Below are 20,079 nucleotides of genomic sequence, written 5' to 3'. Positions count from 1 at the left end.
TGAGAGGCCTGGTTATCTCTAATATCTCAGCCCTGCATCCCAGGAAAAACAAAACCAAACCAGAATCAAACACATCTGCCCACATTAGCTATGGTGTCTAAAGACAATCATCTTGGCTGATCATCAAGCTTTCTGAGCCAACTGTCTTATAAGTAAGTGGATACAGCGAGGTAGGGGTCAGTGTACCACATTTGAAGATCAAAACTCTTGGAGTCAGAGAGAAAGTACAAAGGTAGGACGCTTGCCTTGCACACGGGTGACCTGGGTTTAATTTCCAACACTCCCTAGGCCCTGAGCCCTGCCAGGAGTGATCCCTGAGAACAGAGCTACTCCCGAGCACTGCCAGGTGTAGCACCAAAACAACAAAAAAGATCAAATCAAAACATAGTAAATGTTCACTTTCCATGAAGTAGCAAGAATTCAACTATAGATAAATTACTGAACATCCGGAGCCAGATAGTACAGTGAGTCGGAATGCTTTTGTATGCGGTAGATTCAGGTTCGATTCAGGCACCCCCCTAAGGTTCTCTGAGCCTGCCAGGAGAGCAACACGCCCTCCTCTCTCACACACAAAAAAGTTACTGACTATCCTTAGTCATAAACTAAGGATAAGTGCCCAAAGTTTACACATAGGGGCAGGGATGGGTATACTCACATGTTAAAGTTATAATGCCCAGGGTAATTGGTGTGTAGAACAAACTTCTTCACTTTGTGTGTATTCGCATCAAAGAGAATGTCCTGGAGTAGAAAACAAGGATGCTACAGTAGGGAAAGTTACTGAGGCCAGGAAGGGCCTTCCCAAGGAGAGAGCAAACATGTAGAATCCACTACTAGAGGGTTCTATAAAACTCAGGCAATAGTTTTCTCCCAAACAGAAGTCAAAGAGACAGCTGAATCCATGGACCCTTGCTGGGCACTTTCAGCAAAAGGGAATGACCAATCACCTTGGACCAATGCTTGAGCACATTGTGAGAAGTAGCCTGTGAATACCTAGGGTTTGGCCCTACTGCTGCAAAACAATAATCAATCCCAAGTGAGTATGTGTGTGTGCAACTCAATCATCACATCAACAACAACGAAGTAAAAGTGAGGGGTTATTCCCCGGCACCACAAATGATCCTCTAAATACTACTAGGAGTAATGCCTAAGCAGAGCCCAGAGTAAAACTTCTGCATAGCTGAAATAAAATAAAATAAAATAAAATAAAAATATAAGTGGGTGGGACCAGAGGAATAGTACAGTGAATGGGTAGGGCATTTGCCTTGTAAGTGGCTGACCCAGGCTTGATCCTCAGAACCCCATATGGTCCCTGGAGTCTCACCAGGAGTGATCCCTGAGTGCAGGACCATGAGTAAGCCCCTAGGACTGCCAGGTGTGGCCCCCAAACCAAAACCAACCAGATAAAAACTGAAAACAAAAGCCCAAACAATAAAGGTAGGGGTTAAAAATTATGCCCTACTCCCCCGACCTTCCCAGCTTCCCATTCTGCCAGCTGCTCCAGTTATTTGACTGAGGGTCAACCCCTGTGCCAATGGTCAATACTTCAATCCTCTTAGGATGAGCTCTTTTCCTCTATTTCCCTGCCACCTAGCATCACTGCTCTTCAAGCCCTTGAGTACAGTCTGTAACAGCGCCTTTGCTGGGACTAGAGAGATACTACAGTGAGTAGGGTGCTTATCTTGCACACGTCCAACTGGGCTCAATCTCCAGCAGCCCATATGGTCCCCCGAGTAATGGCAGGAGTGATCCCTGGGCATAGAGCCAGGAGTAAACCCTGAGCACTGCCAAGTATAACCCAAAAACTTAAAAAAAAAAAAAAAAGACCAAAAAAGTGTGACTACCCCTTGCCACCATCCTGTTCTCCAGAGTTAGGGATCCCACTGGTACTCCCCAGTACTCCTGGCTTGTGCTCGTTCTTTCCCCACAGAGGCCGACCCGGACTCTCTGCAATCTCTCTGTCCTCTGCTGCCTCTGGTCCTCAAGATCTTGAAGGTTCAAGGTATAGAAGAACCAATGTCTAGGCTAGCCTTGACCATGAGCAAGATCCTAGTTGTTCCATGTTTATAAAATAATTTCTTAGGCTTGCCTCTCATTTACTAGCTGGACAGTCAGCACTGAGAAGGGATACCAGATCCCTTCAAAACCCTGGGTCCAGAGGAGGGATTTCTCAGCTGGGTGCCACAGCACTCCGTCTGGGCCCCTAGGATAATCCATGGGGGCAGAGATACCCTTGGGGTGCCAAGGCATAAGATTAAGGGAAACAACTGGTAGGATAGGGGTGAGGGGATGTAAGAGGGAGACAAGTGGGGAGCAACCATGGTTAGAAAATGGTTGAGAGGCAAAGGAAGGGGTCACAGTCAGAAGATGGCCCAGAGACACTGGCTGAGACAACTCCCATGAGATGATCCCCTAAAAGGACACAAGCACAGTGCCACTTTTTGTAGCCATTTTAGTTTCTCTGTTTTTGTGACCCCAGAAGAACATCTTATGCTACAAGAAAAGACAATGCCCAAAACAATGGGACTGATCCGCACAGCCTCTTCTGTGGAGCATCTTCTCCCCAGAGAAGAAGTCACAAGTGGGCCAAGATTAGTTCCCCACACCAGGTATGGGGGCAGCTCAGTGGGAACACACAGATTCGTCTGGGTATTCTGCACCCCTGCCCCCACCTTCTCTTAAGGAAACACACTTACCACTCCAAGAGTGAAGTAGTTAAAAAAGTAGTCATTGCACTTGGATGGGACTTGCTTATGAGGGGAAGGAGAATGAATTTTCATCTGTAAATGACAGAAATAATGAAGAAACAAATATATAACTGGAAAATTATATTTCTAATTACAAATATATTAATTATATATAAAGAAAATATAGAAATATAGAATAAATAATCCAAGCTCTTAATATATGATTCTTGTATTAAATGAAAATCTATGAATTGTATTTCTTGTATAAAAACATTTCTCATACCTTGTCTTCTGACTTATAGAAGACTTTGTGGGGAGAGCCAAGCATGCTAAGAACATCTTGGCAGGAATCACCAAAATACACCGAACGTTCAAATACCCGCATCTTGGCATCTGCTAATAAGCCAGGTCCACAACCTGCAGAAAACAGGGAGAAGTGATCAGATTCCCAATTTGGGCCCAAGAAGCTGTATTTCAAGGTTCTCGTGCCCCACCCTCACCCCCCAAAAACATCTCTGATTAACTGCTGCATTATCAGATCTAATGAAGGGCAAACTGCCCACAAGCAAAAGACAAGGTCATTCAGTGCTTTGGATGCTACAAGAGATCACTGTCTACTGAAAATAATGCCAGAGGCTCACTCAGCCCCACAAATGTGACATGGAGCTATGGAAACTTTATACATTCACTCACCAAATATTGTGCATTGATTATGATGGGCTATGTGTTGCAAAAACAATGGTGAGAGAACAGATCCAGTCTCTATTCATAAAGGAGTTTATGGCATAGTGAAGATCATAATCAGATTGTGACACAACTATTGTACAATAAAGAGCAGAAAGGATGCTGTGGAAGGATGCTCTGGAATATATAACTTAGTGCTATTTACTATTGTCATTTTCCAGAGATGCTGACAAGATACAAGGATTTACATTAAGATATACTTCTTTTGGGACCAGAAAGACAGCCCAGTGGGTAGGGTGCTTGTCTTGAATGAGGACAATCCGGGCGGAATCTCGGGCATCCCACATGGCTCCCTATTCCTACCAGGAGCGATTCCTAAGTACAGTGCCAGGAGTAAGCCCTGAGCACCAATGGGTGTAGCGCACATACAAAAAAAAAAGAAACAAAAATGAAAAACAAACAAAAGAAGATACTTCTTTTTTTGGGGAGAAGGACAGGCTTTTAGGGCCACTGACTGATGGTGCTCGGATGACCATAAGTAGTGCTGGGAACTGAAAGGGTTGGCAGTATGCAAAACAAGATAGTACTTAACCCTTGTATATCTCTCCAGCCCCAGAAGAGATACTTCTTAACAGTAGCTCCTAACCAGACACTGGACCTAAAGATCATTCTTTAAGGAGTCAAAAGTAAGGCGTCCATTAATTCATTCTCTAATTCTACACACAGTAGACAGATCTCTAATATTCAAGAGACATTAACTTGGAAAAAAATGGAAGAATAATAAAATTTTATGATTTGCCGAAAGTTTATATCTCAAGAAAAGTCTTTAGGGGCTGGAGAGGTAGTACAGAGGGTAGGAAACTTGCCTTGCATGTGTTTAATCCAGGTTCATTCCCTGGCATCCGGTATGATCCCCTAAACAACATCAGGAATAATTCCTGAGTGCAGAGCCAGAGCATTACAGGGTATGGCCCCCAAATAAATACAAGCCAAAAAAACAACCAAAAAACAACAACAAAAAAAAAACCAAAACAACAACAACCAAAAAGAAACCCCCAAGAACAATCTTTAAAACTTGACATTTTGCCTAATAATTTCAGAAATGGTTCTTATACTCACAGACATGTTGTTCAATAAATACCAACAACAAGGAACATTTCTCCATTTTGTGACTATGAAAATGTTTTGCCCAAATGAAAAGGAAGTCAAGAATCTAAGGAGGACTGCAACTCTTGGTACTCTACTAATCACTGACATCCCTTATTTTGCACAGAGCTTTACAGTTGATAAAGCTCTTTCAAGTATATCAATATGATTGTTAAATACAGAGAAGACTTCAGGGATTCAAAATCTAAAATGATTAAGCACTGAGCTCCCCAATCAAACCAAGAGTCTGTATTCACAGCACATATACAAAGAGCAACAAATGAAGCAGCTGTGTATAAATTAACTAGGCCCTAAGAAAAGCATAGCCTGGGGGCTGGAACAATAGTACAGAGGGCAGGGTATCTGCCTTGCAAGCCAGCCAGTGTTCCATCCCTGGCACTATAGGATCCCATGAGGCCCCGCCAGAAGTAATTCCTGAGTGCAAAGCCAGGAGTAACCTCTGAGCATCGCTGGATATGCCTCAAAAAAGCCAAAAAAAAAAAAAAAGAAAAAAAAAAGGGGGGGGGGCCGAAAAGTAAGAAAGCAAAGCAAAGCATGGTGGGAATGAGTAATCTGAAGAATTCAGCAAAAGCCATGTCAGGTTGAAGTGTGGGCCCCAAAAAAACAGCAAAGGAGCTTAGAGCATCTGCCTTGCAAGCACAGTCACAAGTTCAAATCCCCAGTGTCCCATATATGCTGCGTACTAACCATGTAGCTCTGTGGTAGCTTTGACCCTGGCAGCTCTGCTGTGATCCCTGGGACCACAAATGATATCTAGCTATGTAGTAACCAGGTGTGTATAAGCATCACAAAAAAGGGTAAGAACCCCAGCAAGCACCTCTCCAAAAAAGATATGTGCCCACTATTAAAGTGACTAGCATTGCGAGATGTAATCCAAAATCTGCTCTGCCCCCCAAATAAAACCTAGGACTTAAAGGAGCAAAAGCACAGCGGGTAGGGCGTTTGCCTTGCATGTGGCCGACCCGGATTCAATTCCCAGCATCCCATATAGGATCCCCCCAAGCACTGTCAGGAATAATTCCTGAGTGAACGAGCCAGGAGTAACCCCTATGCATCACTGGGTGTGACCCAAAAGGAAAAAAAAAAACCAAAACCAAAAACAAAAAACCACGTAGAACTTAGAGCCTGATATCATTAAAGCTGGAGAGATGGTTAAGACATTTGCCTTGCAAGATGCTGACCCTAGTTCAATCCTTGAGAGTAACTACTTAACAAAGAGCTGGGAGCATCCCTTCAGTTCCACCGGGTGTGGTCCTTAAAATCCTTTCCTAAAAAATAAGATGTATAAGCACCTCAGTGACTCTCATCAAGCACCACAACCACAATTTGTGTGCTAACAATGCAAGGGGCTCACTAAAGGAGTGCAAACCAAAATGAGTACTGTGGCTGAACAAGCACCACAGTCACTGATGGGTGACCAGGGAGTGAGCAATATATCCATGCGTGTCTTCAATCCCTAGCCACAGTAATAACATCATCAATGATGGGAAGAGGAAGGGAATTTAAAAAGATACAATGCTGATGAGCCCAGTCTCCAGGGGCCAGACACCTGTTGACACAGATGGGGCTCTGGGACATCCCCTTCACAGATAAACCTTCAGTCATCTCACTGTAACTGGAGCCTGGCCAGGTCAAATCATCCTGAGTGTGGGGAACTGCTTCTGATTCCCAGGGTGAGTTTTCATATACATTATCATAAGACTGAGACAATCAAACGACCAAATCATATTAAAATATAACTACAGGGATAAGAGCAATAGTACAAGCAGGTAGGGCGTTTGCCTTGCAAGCAGTCAATCAGTGTTCCATTCCTGGCACCATATAGGATCCCCCCGAGCCTGCCAGGAGTAAATCCTAAGTGCAGAGCCAGGAGTAACCCCCAAGCACTGTCAAGTGTGGTCCCAAAACCAAAATAAATAAACAAACAGAAGGGTAACTATGGGATATAACTATGGGACAAGAGTATACAGCAGGCACTGTGCTTGCCTTGCACACGGTTGACCCAGGTTCAGTTCCTGGCATTGCATCTAGTTGGTTCCCTGAGTCCCACAAAGAGTGATCCCTGAGCACAGAGCTAGAAATACGCCCTGAACACAGATGGCTCCCAGGGGTTTTAGGGAGGCCCACTCCACACCGGGGATCTGAGACTTACTCAGCACAATTAAAGGCCCCAAAGTAGCCGAGTCTCTCCAGGTGCAAGAAAATACAAAAATGAGGTGAGAATCCTGAACAGACGAGCTACTGAAGGCAGCCATTTTGTTCTAGTTCAAGTTAGCAAAAGTCTCAGCAGAGACTTTTGGCAAGATCACAATTTCACATGTCCTTCCCTGCTGGCTACTGATAATTTGGGTATTAAGGACAAAAAAGGGAAGAGAGATGGACAATATTGCTGCCTACAAAGCTACATCTCCAGGAAATAGCCAGAGTACCAAGCACACAGACGGATCATGCACTTGCTGGAGGAAGCAGTGCTGTCAGGAAGTTAGCAGGAGAGAGGTTTCACGCAGGCTTGGAATGCAGGACAACCAGGTCAATCCCAGTTCAAGATTCTCAGAGCTCCACTGGGAGTGACTCATGAGCATGGAGCAGGAGCAGCGTCTGAGCACTTGTTGGTGTGGTCTGCAAACAAACAGTGCTAATAATAGGACCAGGAGATAGCTCAAAGGGCTGGAATATATGCAGGAGCCTGGGTTCACTCTCTTGAACTCCGTGGTCTCCCAAGCACCACCAGGTATGGCCCAAAAAGAAGAAAAAGATTTTCTAATAAGACTAGTTATCTGGTCCTTCACGTATTTAATTGGAAATTAACCATACAAACTTATCTTCTATCAATGACCTTTAAGCATGTGGGATTTTAGATTTCCTCAAGGTGAATAGTGAACGCCCCTACCCCAAAGTCAGTAGCTGACCTGCAGCAAGTAGGCGAAGTCGTAAACCTGAGGGTCCAGTTCCATCTCGAAGAACATCTACACTCTCAGCATACACATTGCCCAGGAAACAGCTCAGGGGCATCACAGGAGCCCTGAGGACAGATACAATGAGCAGAGGCTTAACCCTCTCTCCAGAGAGTCCAGGGTCTTGACTTATGCTCCCCAACACTTACTTGGTATCCTGTAGGCTATTTCCACTGTAGATGTACATTCGTTTCACAGTCGCTCCATGGGGTATCTGGAGAGAAGCTAGGCCATGGGCAAAATTTGGCTGCAAAAAAGCCATTTAAAATTTATTACTAAGGGCTTATTACAGGTCACGTGACACAGACACTGGCAATTCCTTAGGAATCATGGTCTTAACTCAAAAACTGGCCAGGTCTGGGGTTAGAACAATACAGCCGACCCTGGTTCTATCCTCAGCATCTTAGATGGTCCCCTAAGCACCACCAGGAGTGATCCCCTGAGCACAAAGCCAGGAGTAAGTCCTGATCACTGCTGGGTGCTAGGTGTGATCTGAAAAACAACCTCCCTGCGTGGCTGCCCACTCCCCCAAAGAACTGGCTAGGTTGCACACAGTCAAACCTGGTTCTGGATGAGTAAGCTTCACATCACTCATGCATGTTTATCTTTTATTTATTTTTGTATTGCATTGGAGGTGCTCTGGTGTTACTCCAAGCCAAGGGATTATGTGTGCCAGGGATTGAATCTGGGCCTTCTGCATACAAAGTATGTGCTCTAAGCTATCTTCCTGGACACAAGTTTACTGGGGTGGGGTTACGACCATAATCATAATCATAATCCCTGGCTCTGTGCTCAGAGATCACCATTCTTGGTGGGCTTGGGGAACAATGTAAGGGGCCTGGTTCAGTCACAAGCAAGGAAAGTACCTCCTGACCCATAGGCCTCCCGGGCACTGAGATGTTATTTTTGGACTACAATCAGTGATACTTAGGGCTTACTTCTAGCTCTGCATTCAGGAATTAATTCTGGCAGTGCTTGGGGGACAATATGGGATATTTTGAATCAAACCTGGGTTGGCCTCATGCAAGACAAGCACCCTACCTGCTATATTATCTCTCTCTGGTCCCAACAAATTCTTCTTCTTCTTCTTTTTTTTTTTTTTTTTTTTTTTTTTTGCTTTTTAGGTCACACCTGGTGATGTACAGGGGTTACTCCTAACTCTGCACTCAGGAATTATTCCTGGAGATGCTCAGGGACCATATGGGATGCTGGGATCAAATCCAGGTTGGCAAGGCAAACGCCCTACCCGCTGTACTCCAGTCCCACAAATTCATTTTTATTTTTTATTTATTTTTTGTTTTTTGGGTCACACCTGGCGATGTTCAGGGGTTACTCCTGGCTCTGCATTCAGGAATGACTCCTGGTGGTGCTTGGGGGACCATATGGGATGCTGGGAACTGAACCTGGGTCGGCCACATGCAAGGCAAACGCCCTACTGCTGTGCTATCGCTCCAGCCCCACAAATTCATTTTTAATTTTAGTTTTTCTCTAGCTTTTGTTTGGGTCACACCCGGCGATGCACAAGGGTTACTCCTGGCTCATGCACTCAAGAATCACTCCTGGAAGTGCTGAGGGGACCATATGGGATGCTGAGAATCGAACTTGGGTCGGCCACATGCAAGGCAAACGCCCTACCCGCTGTGCCATCACTCCAGCCCCTCTTTAGCATTTTTGAAAGTTTTTCTTTCCTTCATTATTGAGAAAATTAATAAATGCTTCCTTTAATAAAATGCAAACTTTATAAAAAGCTATGATTTCAGGGACTGGAGAGACAGAACTTGCCTTGCACACTGCCAATTCCAATACATCCTATTTGGTCTCCTCAGCCTCATTAGGGGTAATCCCTGAACACAGAGCCAGGAGTAAGCTCTGAACACTGCCAGGTGTCCATCCCCATGTCCCCACCTCCCATCCAGAAAAAAAAAAGTTTAATTTCATGGGGCTGGGGTGATAGTACAGCGGGTAGGGCATTTGCCTTGCATGTGGCCTATCCGGGTTTGATCCCTGGCATCCCATATGGTCCTCTGAGCACTGCCAGGAGTAATTTCTGAGTGCAGAGCCAGGAACAGCCCCTGAGCATTGACGGGTGTGACCCAAAAAGAAAAGAAAAAAAAAAGTTTAATTTCATAATCTTAAGGATGTTGCTATCAAAGGATTTGCTAAAAGCAATATAACTAAAATTCAATATAAATTCTCCCAAACTTTGTGGTGTTAAGGCAAAACACACGAGAAGTCTGAAAGTAAAATATGACTGATTTTGTCTCTCTGCATGGGAACCTGACTCCCTCTGCAGCGCAAAATGCCAGCTGGGCTTTGTTCTACCAGTGACTCCCACCAACTCCACCCAACTCCCTCACCCCTAAATGCCCGAATAAGAAATCAAAGGATACCAATCCAGACTGGTTAAAGAAACTTTGGTACATTTATACAATGGAGTACTATGTAGCGGTTAGAAAAGATGAAGTCATGAAATTTACATACAAGTGGTACTGCATGGAAAGTATCATGTTAAGTGAAATGAGTCAGAGAGGGATAGACATAGAAAGATTGCATTCATCTGGGAAACATAAAGTAACAAAATAGGAGACTAACACCCAAGAGTGGTCGAGATTAGTACCAGGAATTTTGCTCCATAGCTTGGAGGCCAGCCACACATGCTAGGGGAAAAGGGAGCTCAGATAGAGAAGGGAGCACCAAATAAAGGGTGTTGGGAGGATCCTCCCAGGATGGGAGATGCATGCTGAAAGTAGACTATAGACCATACATGATTGCCACTCAATGCCTCTTTTGCAAACCACAACACCCAAAAGGAGAGAGAGAACAAAAGGGAATGCCTTGCCACAGAGGCAGGGTGGGATGGGGGGATGGGGGGGTGGGAGGGATACTGGGACCCGTGGTGGTGGAAAATGGGCACTGGTGGAGGGATGGGTATTTGATCATTGTATAATTGAAGTCCAAGCACAAAAATTTGTAAGTCTACAACTGTACCTCATGGTGTTTCACTAATAAAAATTAAAAAAAAAAAAGATACCAACCCAACCTCCCACATCGGCACTATTTGGTGATCCATCCTACTGGGCATTTGGATCACATCAGATTTCAGGGAAAGGGAAGGGTTTACCTCATACTTGGGAGCCTCTGTCCATGAGTCTAACTGAAAAGAGAAAGACAGTCCTCTGAAATTGAGGTGGAAGAGCTGCTCGGCAGAGTTGTACACTGTAAAGGAAAGAAGAGAAGAGAATGACATGGTTGAATAGCATCAGAAGTTGGGAACACATATCAGCCTGGCAGGAAGTTACTGACAAGACCTCCCCTCTGTCTCACTGACCTTCTAGTTCGAACACAGAGGAGAGTTTTTCATTACTCCCACCACCAAACCCCCAATCCTACAAGAGCCTGGCTTTAGGCAGCTGGTATCATCTGGCAGTTTTATCACTTAGGGATGCCATGATGAACAGAAGAATCAGATGAATGTGGCTTACCTCCAGGATGGGTTGCACCAAAAGACTGGTCAATCTGTTCAATAGTGGGAGCAATGGCCTGAGAGTTAAAATGCACTCCACTGTAAAACAAAGACATTGTTTAATACCAGGCTCTGCAGAATGGGCTCACAGATCACAGAGGGGGATTGCAAAAGTTACTTTTAAAACATGTTGATAAGTTAGGGCCAGAGTGGGAGTACATTAGTTAGGGTGTTTGCATTGCATGAGACCAACCAGGTTCAATCCCTGGCACCCAATGTGGTCGGTCACTCAACAAAACTGGGAAAGACCCCTGCGCACAGAGCCAAGAGTAAGCCCTGAGCATTGGCGGGTGTGGCTTAGAAACAAAACAAAAGCAAAATAAAACACACACACACACACACACACACACACACACACACATTGGTAAGTCTACAATTAGATCAAAATACTCTTTTACGTTAGAGATAAAGAGATCAGAATAAACTATTTCTGCTGAGGTTGTTCTAGAGAATGGATCCTCTAGGGCAGTGTCTTCCAAAGTGGAAGATACCAGCCCCTGGGGTGGGCTAGAATGATGTAGGGGGGCAATAGTAGCTTCAGGGGCAGTTGGAGGCTGCTTGATGTTTGTTTGAAGAAAGGACATTTTCAGACGGCATCAGGTGATTTTTTGGTTTGGGGGCCTCTCCAAGTGGTGCTTGTCTGGCTATATCCTGAGAGTGCTTAGTGGACCACTGTGGTGCTGGAGATTGAATTTACCAAGGCTGCACTCCTGACCCCTGAGGGTTTTTATTTTTCCCTGAAAAGAGGCCAAATAAGTTTGGAAACTTATGTTCTAGGATCTTTTGAGACATTTCAAACTATTTAGATGGAAATGAAACTGATCTTAGCCTCATGATAATCAATGCAACAGAGTAGCCATAACAGAAGACTTGGGGCTAGAGTGATAGCACAGCAGGGCAGACCTGGGTTCAATTCCAAGCATCCCATATGGTCCACCTCTTGAGTGCATGATCCAGGAGTTACTCCTGAGCATCGCTGGGTGTGACCCATAAAAGAAAAAAAAAATCGAAAAACAAAAAACCAGTAGAGGTTTTACCAGATCTTCCCAGTTTGGCTCGAAAGGGAACCATCTTAAAAAGCCTTCAGAGCAGGGAAGCAGGAGGGAAACTGGGGACACTGGTGGTGGGAAATGCACAATGATGAAGGATCATATGTTGACTGGAACTCAATCACAAACAACTTTGAAACTGTGTATCTCAGGGTGATTCAATTTAAAAAAAAAAGCCTTCAGAGGTGCTGGAGGCTTAGCTCAATGGGCCAGAGCACATATTTTGCCTCCAGGAGTCCCAGGTTTGATCCCCACAACTCTGCATATGATCCCCTGAGCACCACCAGAAATGACTCCAGGCATAGAGCCAGGAGTAGTTCCTGACCACTACCCAGAGTGCCTCCCTCATGGCAAAAGAATATTTTTACTTATTTTAGTTTTGGGGCCACATCTGGCTGTACTCAGGGCTTACTCCTGGCTCTGCACTTAAGAATTACTCCTGGCGGTATTCAGGGGATCATATAAGATGCTGAGGATGAAACCTGGGTCAGCCCTGTGCAAGGCAAGCACTCTGCATGCTGTACAATCTTCTCCAGTTCCTATTTTAAAAAGATTTTGTTACTGTCAGGCCAGCAATGCTCAGAGCTTACCCCGGCTCTGCATTTAGGAATAATTCCTGATGGTGTCAGGGGATCAAATCAGGGTCAGTTGTGAGCAAGGCATGTACTGCTATCTAGCTACTCTTTAGCCCCAATGGAGGAGAAATATTTGTGTCATATAGGCTATTCCTGTTTTCATTCTAAAAGCAGATTCTGCTCCCAAACGCAGGTCTCCCTGGATTTCTCAGAGGTTTTGAAGACAGGCCTATTTGGTTCATCCCACCTTCCATGGGTATTAAAACACAAGTAAGAACTGAGAAAGTGTGAGAGAAGGACTGCTAAAACCAAGCACAGGGTAACATCACCCCGAGTGAACTTTGTGGTGAGAATCAAGTAAGCAGACAGATATGTAGATGTGACGTGTTTAACAAACAGCAGGTTCCAAACAAGGTTTCCATCTTTTCTCCCAGGAAACTGAGGTGGTTTAGATATAACCCAAGAAATCATGACACTAGACTGTTTCATCCTGGAACTTTGAGGCTGGGAGTCTTGATTACTATAAAGAGAGGGTAAAGTCCAGTTGTCCTAACTCAGTGATGTGTTCCAATATGCCAGTAGGGAAGAAAACTTACCAATATTTTAACTTTACTTTAGTCAAGTCATATACTTCAATCACCTAAAACAAAAAAAGTTTAATAATTATTAATGCACTGGGTTTGAACAAGATTAGCAAGACATTTATATAACAGTAAAGGAAAAAAAATAACTATCACTAAAGTTCTCCTGATGCAGTCAGTGCACATTACTTTTTATTCTCATTTTTAAATTTTTGTTTTTGTACTACACCAGGCAATGCTCAGGGGTTACTCCTGGCTTTCCATTGAAGAATCACTCTTGATGGTGCTGGGGGGGGGGGGCATGCCAGATCCTGAGGATCAAACCTGGGTTAGCTGTGTGCAAAGCAAGTGCCCTACCTGCTGTACTATCTCTCCAGCCTCTCATTTTTTAGAAGGAAAACTCATAACACCTGCAGCATAAACTCTGCTTTCCCCTCTTTAGGCAGCAACTGAACAGCTGTCTGTGAATGCTTCCTGTCAGGGTTCTTACATCTTATCTACATTGAGTCACACAGAAGACCACATACCATCCCTCCCTGACACAATTCAGACAGCTTGTTAATTCCTGAAGATTGAGCTTCTTCTGTGCCACACTTCGCTGCATTCTAAAGTCCCTTAAAGTCTGGCTCATTGGTTTGCACAGGGGAGGTGCTTTACACATGTCAGGTGAGTTGGCCAGAACTAAGATGGTTAAGGGCAATATGAAACTTGAAAGCATGAAGAGTGTAGAGGTCACATAAGGAAGGGCAAGGAAATAGGTATGAGTCACTGGACACCTAGTGTCCTTGTCAGAAAGCCTGAGCATGGTAGCATGTGTTGCCAAAACAACATGCCATTTCATGGGGGTCAGGGCTCCATGATGGCATAAGATCTCAACCTTCTACCAGAATGAAACTCTGCTTGTAAATCTGAAGCAGGTGCTCTGCCTCCCTGAACGTGATCCTGAGGGTTAGCCAGAGTCCCTAGCAAGGGTTTTTGACCATTCATCCTCTGGGGGTGGCCCTTTAGAGTATTCCTTCTGTATCTCAGCCACCCAACTCAGAAGCTCAGACCAGTTCAGTACAACAAACTGGCCAGCCCAACGGTGAGTAGTGAACTGCAGTTAATCACAGTGTGTAGGGTGGAATTTGTGGCAAGACCTACAGTGCTATCTTGGAGTCTTCATGTTACTGGGAGAATCAAGAAGCAGATTTAGGTTCACAGAGCCTGCCGAGCCACAGGGGAAAGTACTGCGGAAAGTCTAAGGACATGATTTTGAGCCTGGGAGACAGCTCAGCAGTACAGCACTTGCCTTGCATGTGTGCTTCAAGCCCCCATACTGCAATAAAAAAATAAATGAAACGGGAGCTGGAGTGATAGACAGTGTGTAAGATGTTTGCCTTGTATACAGCTACTCTGGGTTCAATACCCAGCATCCCATATGGTCCCCCGGGCCTGCCAGTAGTAATTTCTGAGGGTAGAGTCAGGAGCAATCCCCAAGAACCATCAGGTAAGGTTCCACTCCGCCCCCTCCAAAACACACACACACACACACACACACACACACACACACACACACACACACACACACATGAAAATAAAATAAAGTACATGATCTTCTTCTACCTTCTGGGTTAAAAAATCAAACAAACAAACAAAAAACCAAGTCTTTATTTTCTTCTTCCTCCAAAGAGGAGGAGACATTGCAGCAGCTACTCTAGGAAAGGAAGACAGGTGGCCAAAATATTGACACCTTGGGGCCAGAATGATAGTGTAGAAGGTAAGGTTTGCATGCTGCTGACCAGGGTTTGATCTCTGGCATCCCATATGGTCCCCAAGCACTGTCAGCAGTGATTCCTGAGTGCAGAAACAGGAGCAACCCTAAGCATTGCTGGGTGTGTCCACAAAGCAAAAACAAACAAAAAAAGATTATGACACCTTATCCCCATCTTCAGCAGGAGAAGTGAAGAGGGAAGCCATAGATGACAGCATAGGGAGAGGTAGATTTTGAAGTCCTTGGAGAGAGGAGCAGGAGGACTGGTTAAGTGTCAACCAAGGGCACTGGAGATTGGTCAGTTTCTAGAGGTTCAGGCAGGGCCCTAATCCATTCTTCCTATGGAGTTCACAGAAGGCAGGAGCAAAGGCAGAAGAGGTTCTGCTTCACCTCCTCATTCAAATGAGTTTCCCAGCTCTCATATTGCTGCCACGTACTATAGTATTTCTTCAGTTTTTATCACTCACTTCCCACACCATAAACAGAACAAAGTCATTGCCAGTTCTGGTGGTCAGTCCCCACATGCTGGGAACAGATGCTTAGAAGTTTGGTGTCAGGCAGAGTATTCTCTGTCCCTGTTGTCCAACAAGTAAACAGAAACACTCACAGACTTTTAAGAGTTCAATTTAGAAAGGGAAGAGTTGTGTTTCCTATTGGATTTACCAAGTCAAAGGCAAATTAACTATAAAGCTGTTTCCAGATTAATTTTCCCCCAATTTGTGATGAAGCCCTAGAGGAAATAGCTGAATCCACAAGGAGAAACCAGGGATTTGTAGGGCAAATGATGTTCACACTAAGCTACTTTTTGAAAACCATCACAGGTGGGGAATTCTCATACCATGTACATATTCTATTTCTATAGTCTCTTGTATTTTCTCAGCTTCTCACTTATGATGGAATGACGAGAACTACAAAGTACCCAAGTCTTTTGGAAAGGGAGCTCCATAACTGAACCATGCCACTGCCTAGAGCCACATTTAATCTTGCGATTTACCTCAGACATGGATCTGGTATGAATCACGGTTATGATTCATAGCCATAAAGCCCAGGCATTTGTATACAGTATGTTAAAAACACACCTGGCTATAACAACAGATGAATGGCTAAAGAAATAATGGTATATACACACAATGGAACACTACAGCTCAAGATAACATCTGGCATTTTGTTACAACTTGGATAGAACTAGAAGGCATCATGTTAAGGGAAATCAGGAGAAAGAAATATATGAATGATACCACTCATATGCAGAACACCAAGAAACAAAGCAAAGGAATAGATAATGCCAATGGAAGCAAATCCTTAGGCTGACAACAAATTGAGAAAAAGGAATGAGAACATAAGAATAGTGGTGGACAGATATTGGCACTTCGGTTGTGGGTGTGTTACAGTAGCCTTGTATGGCTAAAACAAATATAAAAACGACTTAGTTGAGGTTACCTCAACTAAAAAGCAAACAAAAAACCAAACATTCTAGAGAAAAACAAGTGATGGTAAACTGCACTTGAATGCCAGTTCAAAAAGACTTCCAGTATGCCAGCAGCAGATTGCTGTGTAACATTTCCTCAAAGGAGTTAGAGAATCAAATAACTGCTGGTCATAATTAGCCCTAAGCTTTAGGATTTTAGGAAGAACAAGTTCATTTTCCATCTTCCAACTTGGACTGTTTGACCCAAGAATGAAGTAAAATATAAAATACTGTCTGGCTCAATTTTATGTATGAATGTATGTATGTATGTATGTATGTATTTGCTTTTTGGATCATACCCAGTGATGCTCAGGGGTTACTCCTGGCAGTGTTGGGGGACAACATGGGACGCAGGGGATTGAACCCAAATCATCCACATGTAAAGCAAATGCTCTACTGGCTGTACTATTGCTCTGGCCTTTAGTACACTTTTTAAAGATCAGCATATCTACACCAATACTTAGCTCCTCTCATTTTTCTATTTTGCTGAAGAGTTCCCTTCCCATAGCATGCTGTTCAAATCATCAACACTTATTGTTTTTACTTCTGAAGCATCTCACCCTACGTCATACTCCACCCCATTCCCCCCACTTCCTCCTTCTTAAAGGAAGAGAAGAATCTTTAGTCCCCAACATCACATGGTACCTGAACCACAGAAGTCTACTCCCTACTGCAACTGAGGAGTTTCGGCAACATCTCACAAATGCACATATGAATCAGCCTGGCATGAAACTTTGGGTGTCATTTATAGTTACCTTAAGTCTCTGATTAAAAGCATCAAACAGTAGTTTGATTCCGTCCTGAGTCAGGTTAAGGATGAGGTCATGGCTTAGAGGAGACTACAAAAAAAAAAAAAAATAGAAACACATGATGAACTAATTTATTTGTTCCTTAGTACGTACTAATAGTCTTACAATATAAACCCAGTGCACAGGGAATATTTAGTGCAGGCAGCTCCTTCCTCCCACAACTAACAGGTTTGGAAACATAAAACAACTGTTGCATGCAGTGCAGTGAGTGTCCTTGACTTCCAGTCCACAGCTGCTGCTGGATTCTGGCTGAAAAGCAGCTCTTTCAGGCTCTGAGTAGTAACAGTTGGGGGAAATGGGCCTAAATTCTTTCAATGTATGTAGATCATTTTCTTTCAAGAATCCAGGGTACATTTCTAGAGCAAGGGTGTTTTTTAGGCTGTTGAGACTACGGATCAGTCAATGAAGAATACAGGCCATGTGAAAAGACTACTCAGGATCCAAACTCAACAGGTAACGTGCAGGAAACATCAGCTGAAATTGCTTCTCAGGCACGAAGAATACTTTTTTTTTACTTTACACATTTTATTTTACAGGAACTGAATCCAGGGTTCAGGTGCCTGAGGCATGTATTCTATGAGCCACATCGATTACCCACCTTTAGCCCCCAACATTAAATTTTTTGTTCCACGGTAAAAATTACCTTGTGAGGGCCGGAGACATAAGGCACTTACCATGAGTGTGGCTGACGCCAGTTCAAGCCCTAGCAGTGCATATGGTCCCCTGAGCACGAAGCCACAGATAGCCCCTGAGGACGGTTAGGTGTGGCCCACCCTCACCTCAACTGAGAATTACCTTGCAATTTGATTAGATATGACACGACATTCTTACTCTTTCTTTCCTCTCCAAACTATCTCATATCATATGTTCTTTTTGATAAGTCAAAGATCTAAGGAGTTTTATTTCTACATCTGCCCCTTCTGAGTAAGGAAATAGTATAGAGCACTGGGTAGAGGTGGGGCCATTAACTATGAAAATGTCTCTGAGCTCTAGTTTCTTCATGGAAACAACAATCATCTCTTAAGATTTCTCGTGAGGACAGAGAGAGCATGTCAGAGAGCAAAAAACACAGTCCTCAGTACACAGCACTTTTCCCTCATGTCAGCACCACCTGCCTCCTTTTTAGCTCCAACAAAACCGCTCCAAGGGCTACTGGCCTGAAGAATCCAAAGTCCTGCCACCAGTCTAGACAGAAGACGATAACACCATCCAAAACCCTTCCTTGAAAAGAGCACAGCTCTCAAGAGAGCTTGAGAAGTTTCTTTTTTTTCCTTTTTGAGTCACATTCAGTGATGCTCAGGAATTACTCCTGGTGGTGCTTGGGGAACCATACAGGATGCCAGGAATCGAATCCAGGTCAGCAGTATTCAAGGCCAATGCCACTGTACTATGGCTCTGGCCCTGGGAAGTTTCTTTATAGAATTTCTTAGTAGAGAAGTTACTTTTTTTTTTTTTTTTTTTGCTTTTTGGGTCACACACGGTGATGCTCAGGGGTTAATCCTGGCTCTGGCTCTGGACTCAGGAATTACTCCTGGCGGTGCTTGGGGGACCATATGGGATGCTGGGAATTGAACCTGGATCAGCCACGTGCAAGGCAAATGCCTTACCTGCTGTGTTATTGTTGCAGCCCCAAGAAGTTTCTTTATAGAGCTTCTTAGTCGGAACAATGAATGACAGAGGTGTGGCTTTCAAAGATACAGATATGGGCTAGAAAGGCAAAGTGCTATTGCTGATGAGAGCCTCTCTGGCAAAATTCTCTCAAAAGGGCTTTCTGGGGGTGGCTGGAGCAATAGTAGTGAGTAGGGCGTTTGCCTGGCACGCGGCCAACCTGGGTTCAATTCCCAGCATCCCATATGGTCCCCTCAGCACCGCCAGGAGTAATTCCTAAGTGCAAAGCCAGGAGTAACCCCTGTGCATCACTGGGTGTGACCCGAAAAGAAAAAAAAAAGGGGCTTTCTGGGATTTGCTCAGACCACCTGCCTTCTACTCATTGGATCTTCACAAGGCTTCACAAGGTATCAGTCTTGGGTAACACCATCATGCTTGGGAAACACAGGAAGAAAGAACACTGAAATTTTCCTACAGGTCTATACATAGGCTGGACTTTATATCACTTGTTCTCAACCAAAACAAGTAGTTCCAACTCTGACTGGGCTATTCCATGCTAAGATGAAACAATATTTTTTTTGTTTGGGGCCAGACCTGTCAGTACTCAGGGGTTATTCCTGGCTCAGGATTCAGTAATTACTTCTAGTGGTGATTGGGAAACCACCTGGCATGTCAGGGATAGAACCCAGGTCAGCAGACTGCAAGGCAAGTGCCCTACACACTGTGCTATTTTTCCAGTCCTAAAGCAACATTTTTGCATCTTTCAAGATCTTTGCTTGGAAGAGGAGTGCTGAAAAGATTCAGAATGTTTTATTTTTGTTTGGGGACCACACCTGGAGATGCTCAGGGTTTACTCTTGGCTTGGTGCTCAGAGATGACAACTGGGGGTCCTGAGGTGGTGCCAGGAATCAAACCTTGATCAGCCATGTGTAAGGCAGGCACCTTTATAAGGCTGTGCTATCATTCTGGCTCCAGAATTCATATTTTCTTATGCTCTCCCAAGATATCATTCTCATTCCCCTGGTACTGTTACCAATAAGCTAACCAATTTTCAAAAGCAAGAAAATCATTCTGGAGCCAGATCAATAGTACAGCAGGTTCAGCTGACCTAGGTTTAATCCCTGGCATCCCGTATGGTCCACTGAGCACCACCTGGAGTAATTCCTGAGTGCAGAGCCAGGAGTAACCCCTGAGCATCTCTGGGTGTGACCCAAAAAGCCAAAA

General features: G+C 44.2%; 1 protein-coding gene across 1 annotated transcript in view; it reads right to left on the bottom strand.

Moving 5' to 3' along the window:
• PHAF1 (phagosome assembly factor 1) overlaps positions 1 to 20,079 on the bottom strand; it is a 35,670-nt gene that overhangs the window by 5,094 nt on the left and 10,497 nt on the right. Inside the window, exons 3-11 of the mRNA XM_056136022.1 lie at positions 17,194 to 17,277; positions 13,233 to 13,276; positions 10,972 to 11,051; positions 10,611 to 10,705; positions 7,639 to 7,736; positions 7,445 to 7,557; positions 2,968 to 3,101; positions 2,694 to 2,777; positions 656 to 738 (exon numbers count right to left, since the gene is read on the bottom strand). Of these exons, the coding sequence (XP_055991997.1) occupies positions 656 to 738; positions 2,694 to 2,777; positions 2,968 to 3,101; positions 7,445 to 7,557; positions 7,639 to 7,736; positions 10,611 to 10,705; positions 10,972 to 11,051; positions 13,233 to 13,276; positions 17,194 to 17,277 (815 nt within the window). The remainder of the gene's footprint in view (positions 1 to 655; positions 739 to 2,693; positions 2,778 to 2,967; positions 3,102 to 7,444; positions 7,558 to 7,638; positions 7,737 to 10,610; positions 10,706 to 10,971; positions 11,052 to 13,232; positions 13,277 to 17,193; positions 17,278 to 20,079) is intronic.

The sequence above is a fragment of the Sorex fumeus genome, unplaced genomic scaffold, assembly GCF_029834395.1.
Source record: "Sorex fumeus unplaced genomic scaffold, SorFum_2.1 ptg000122l, whole genome shotgun sequence".
NCBI lineage: Eukaryota > Metazoa > Chordata > Mammalia > Eulipotyphla > Soricidae > Sorex > Sorex fumeus.
This window is presented reverse-complemented; position numbering and strand designations above follow the sequence as displayed.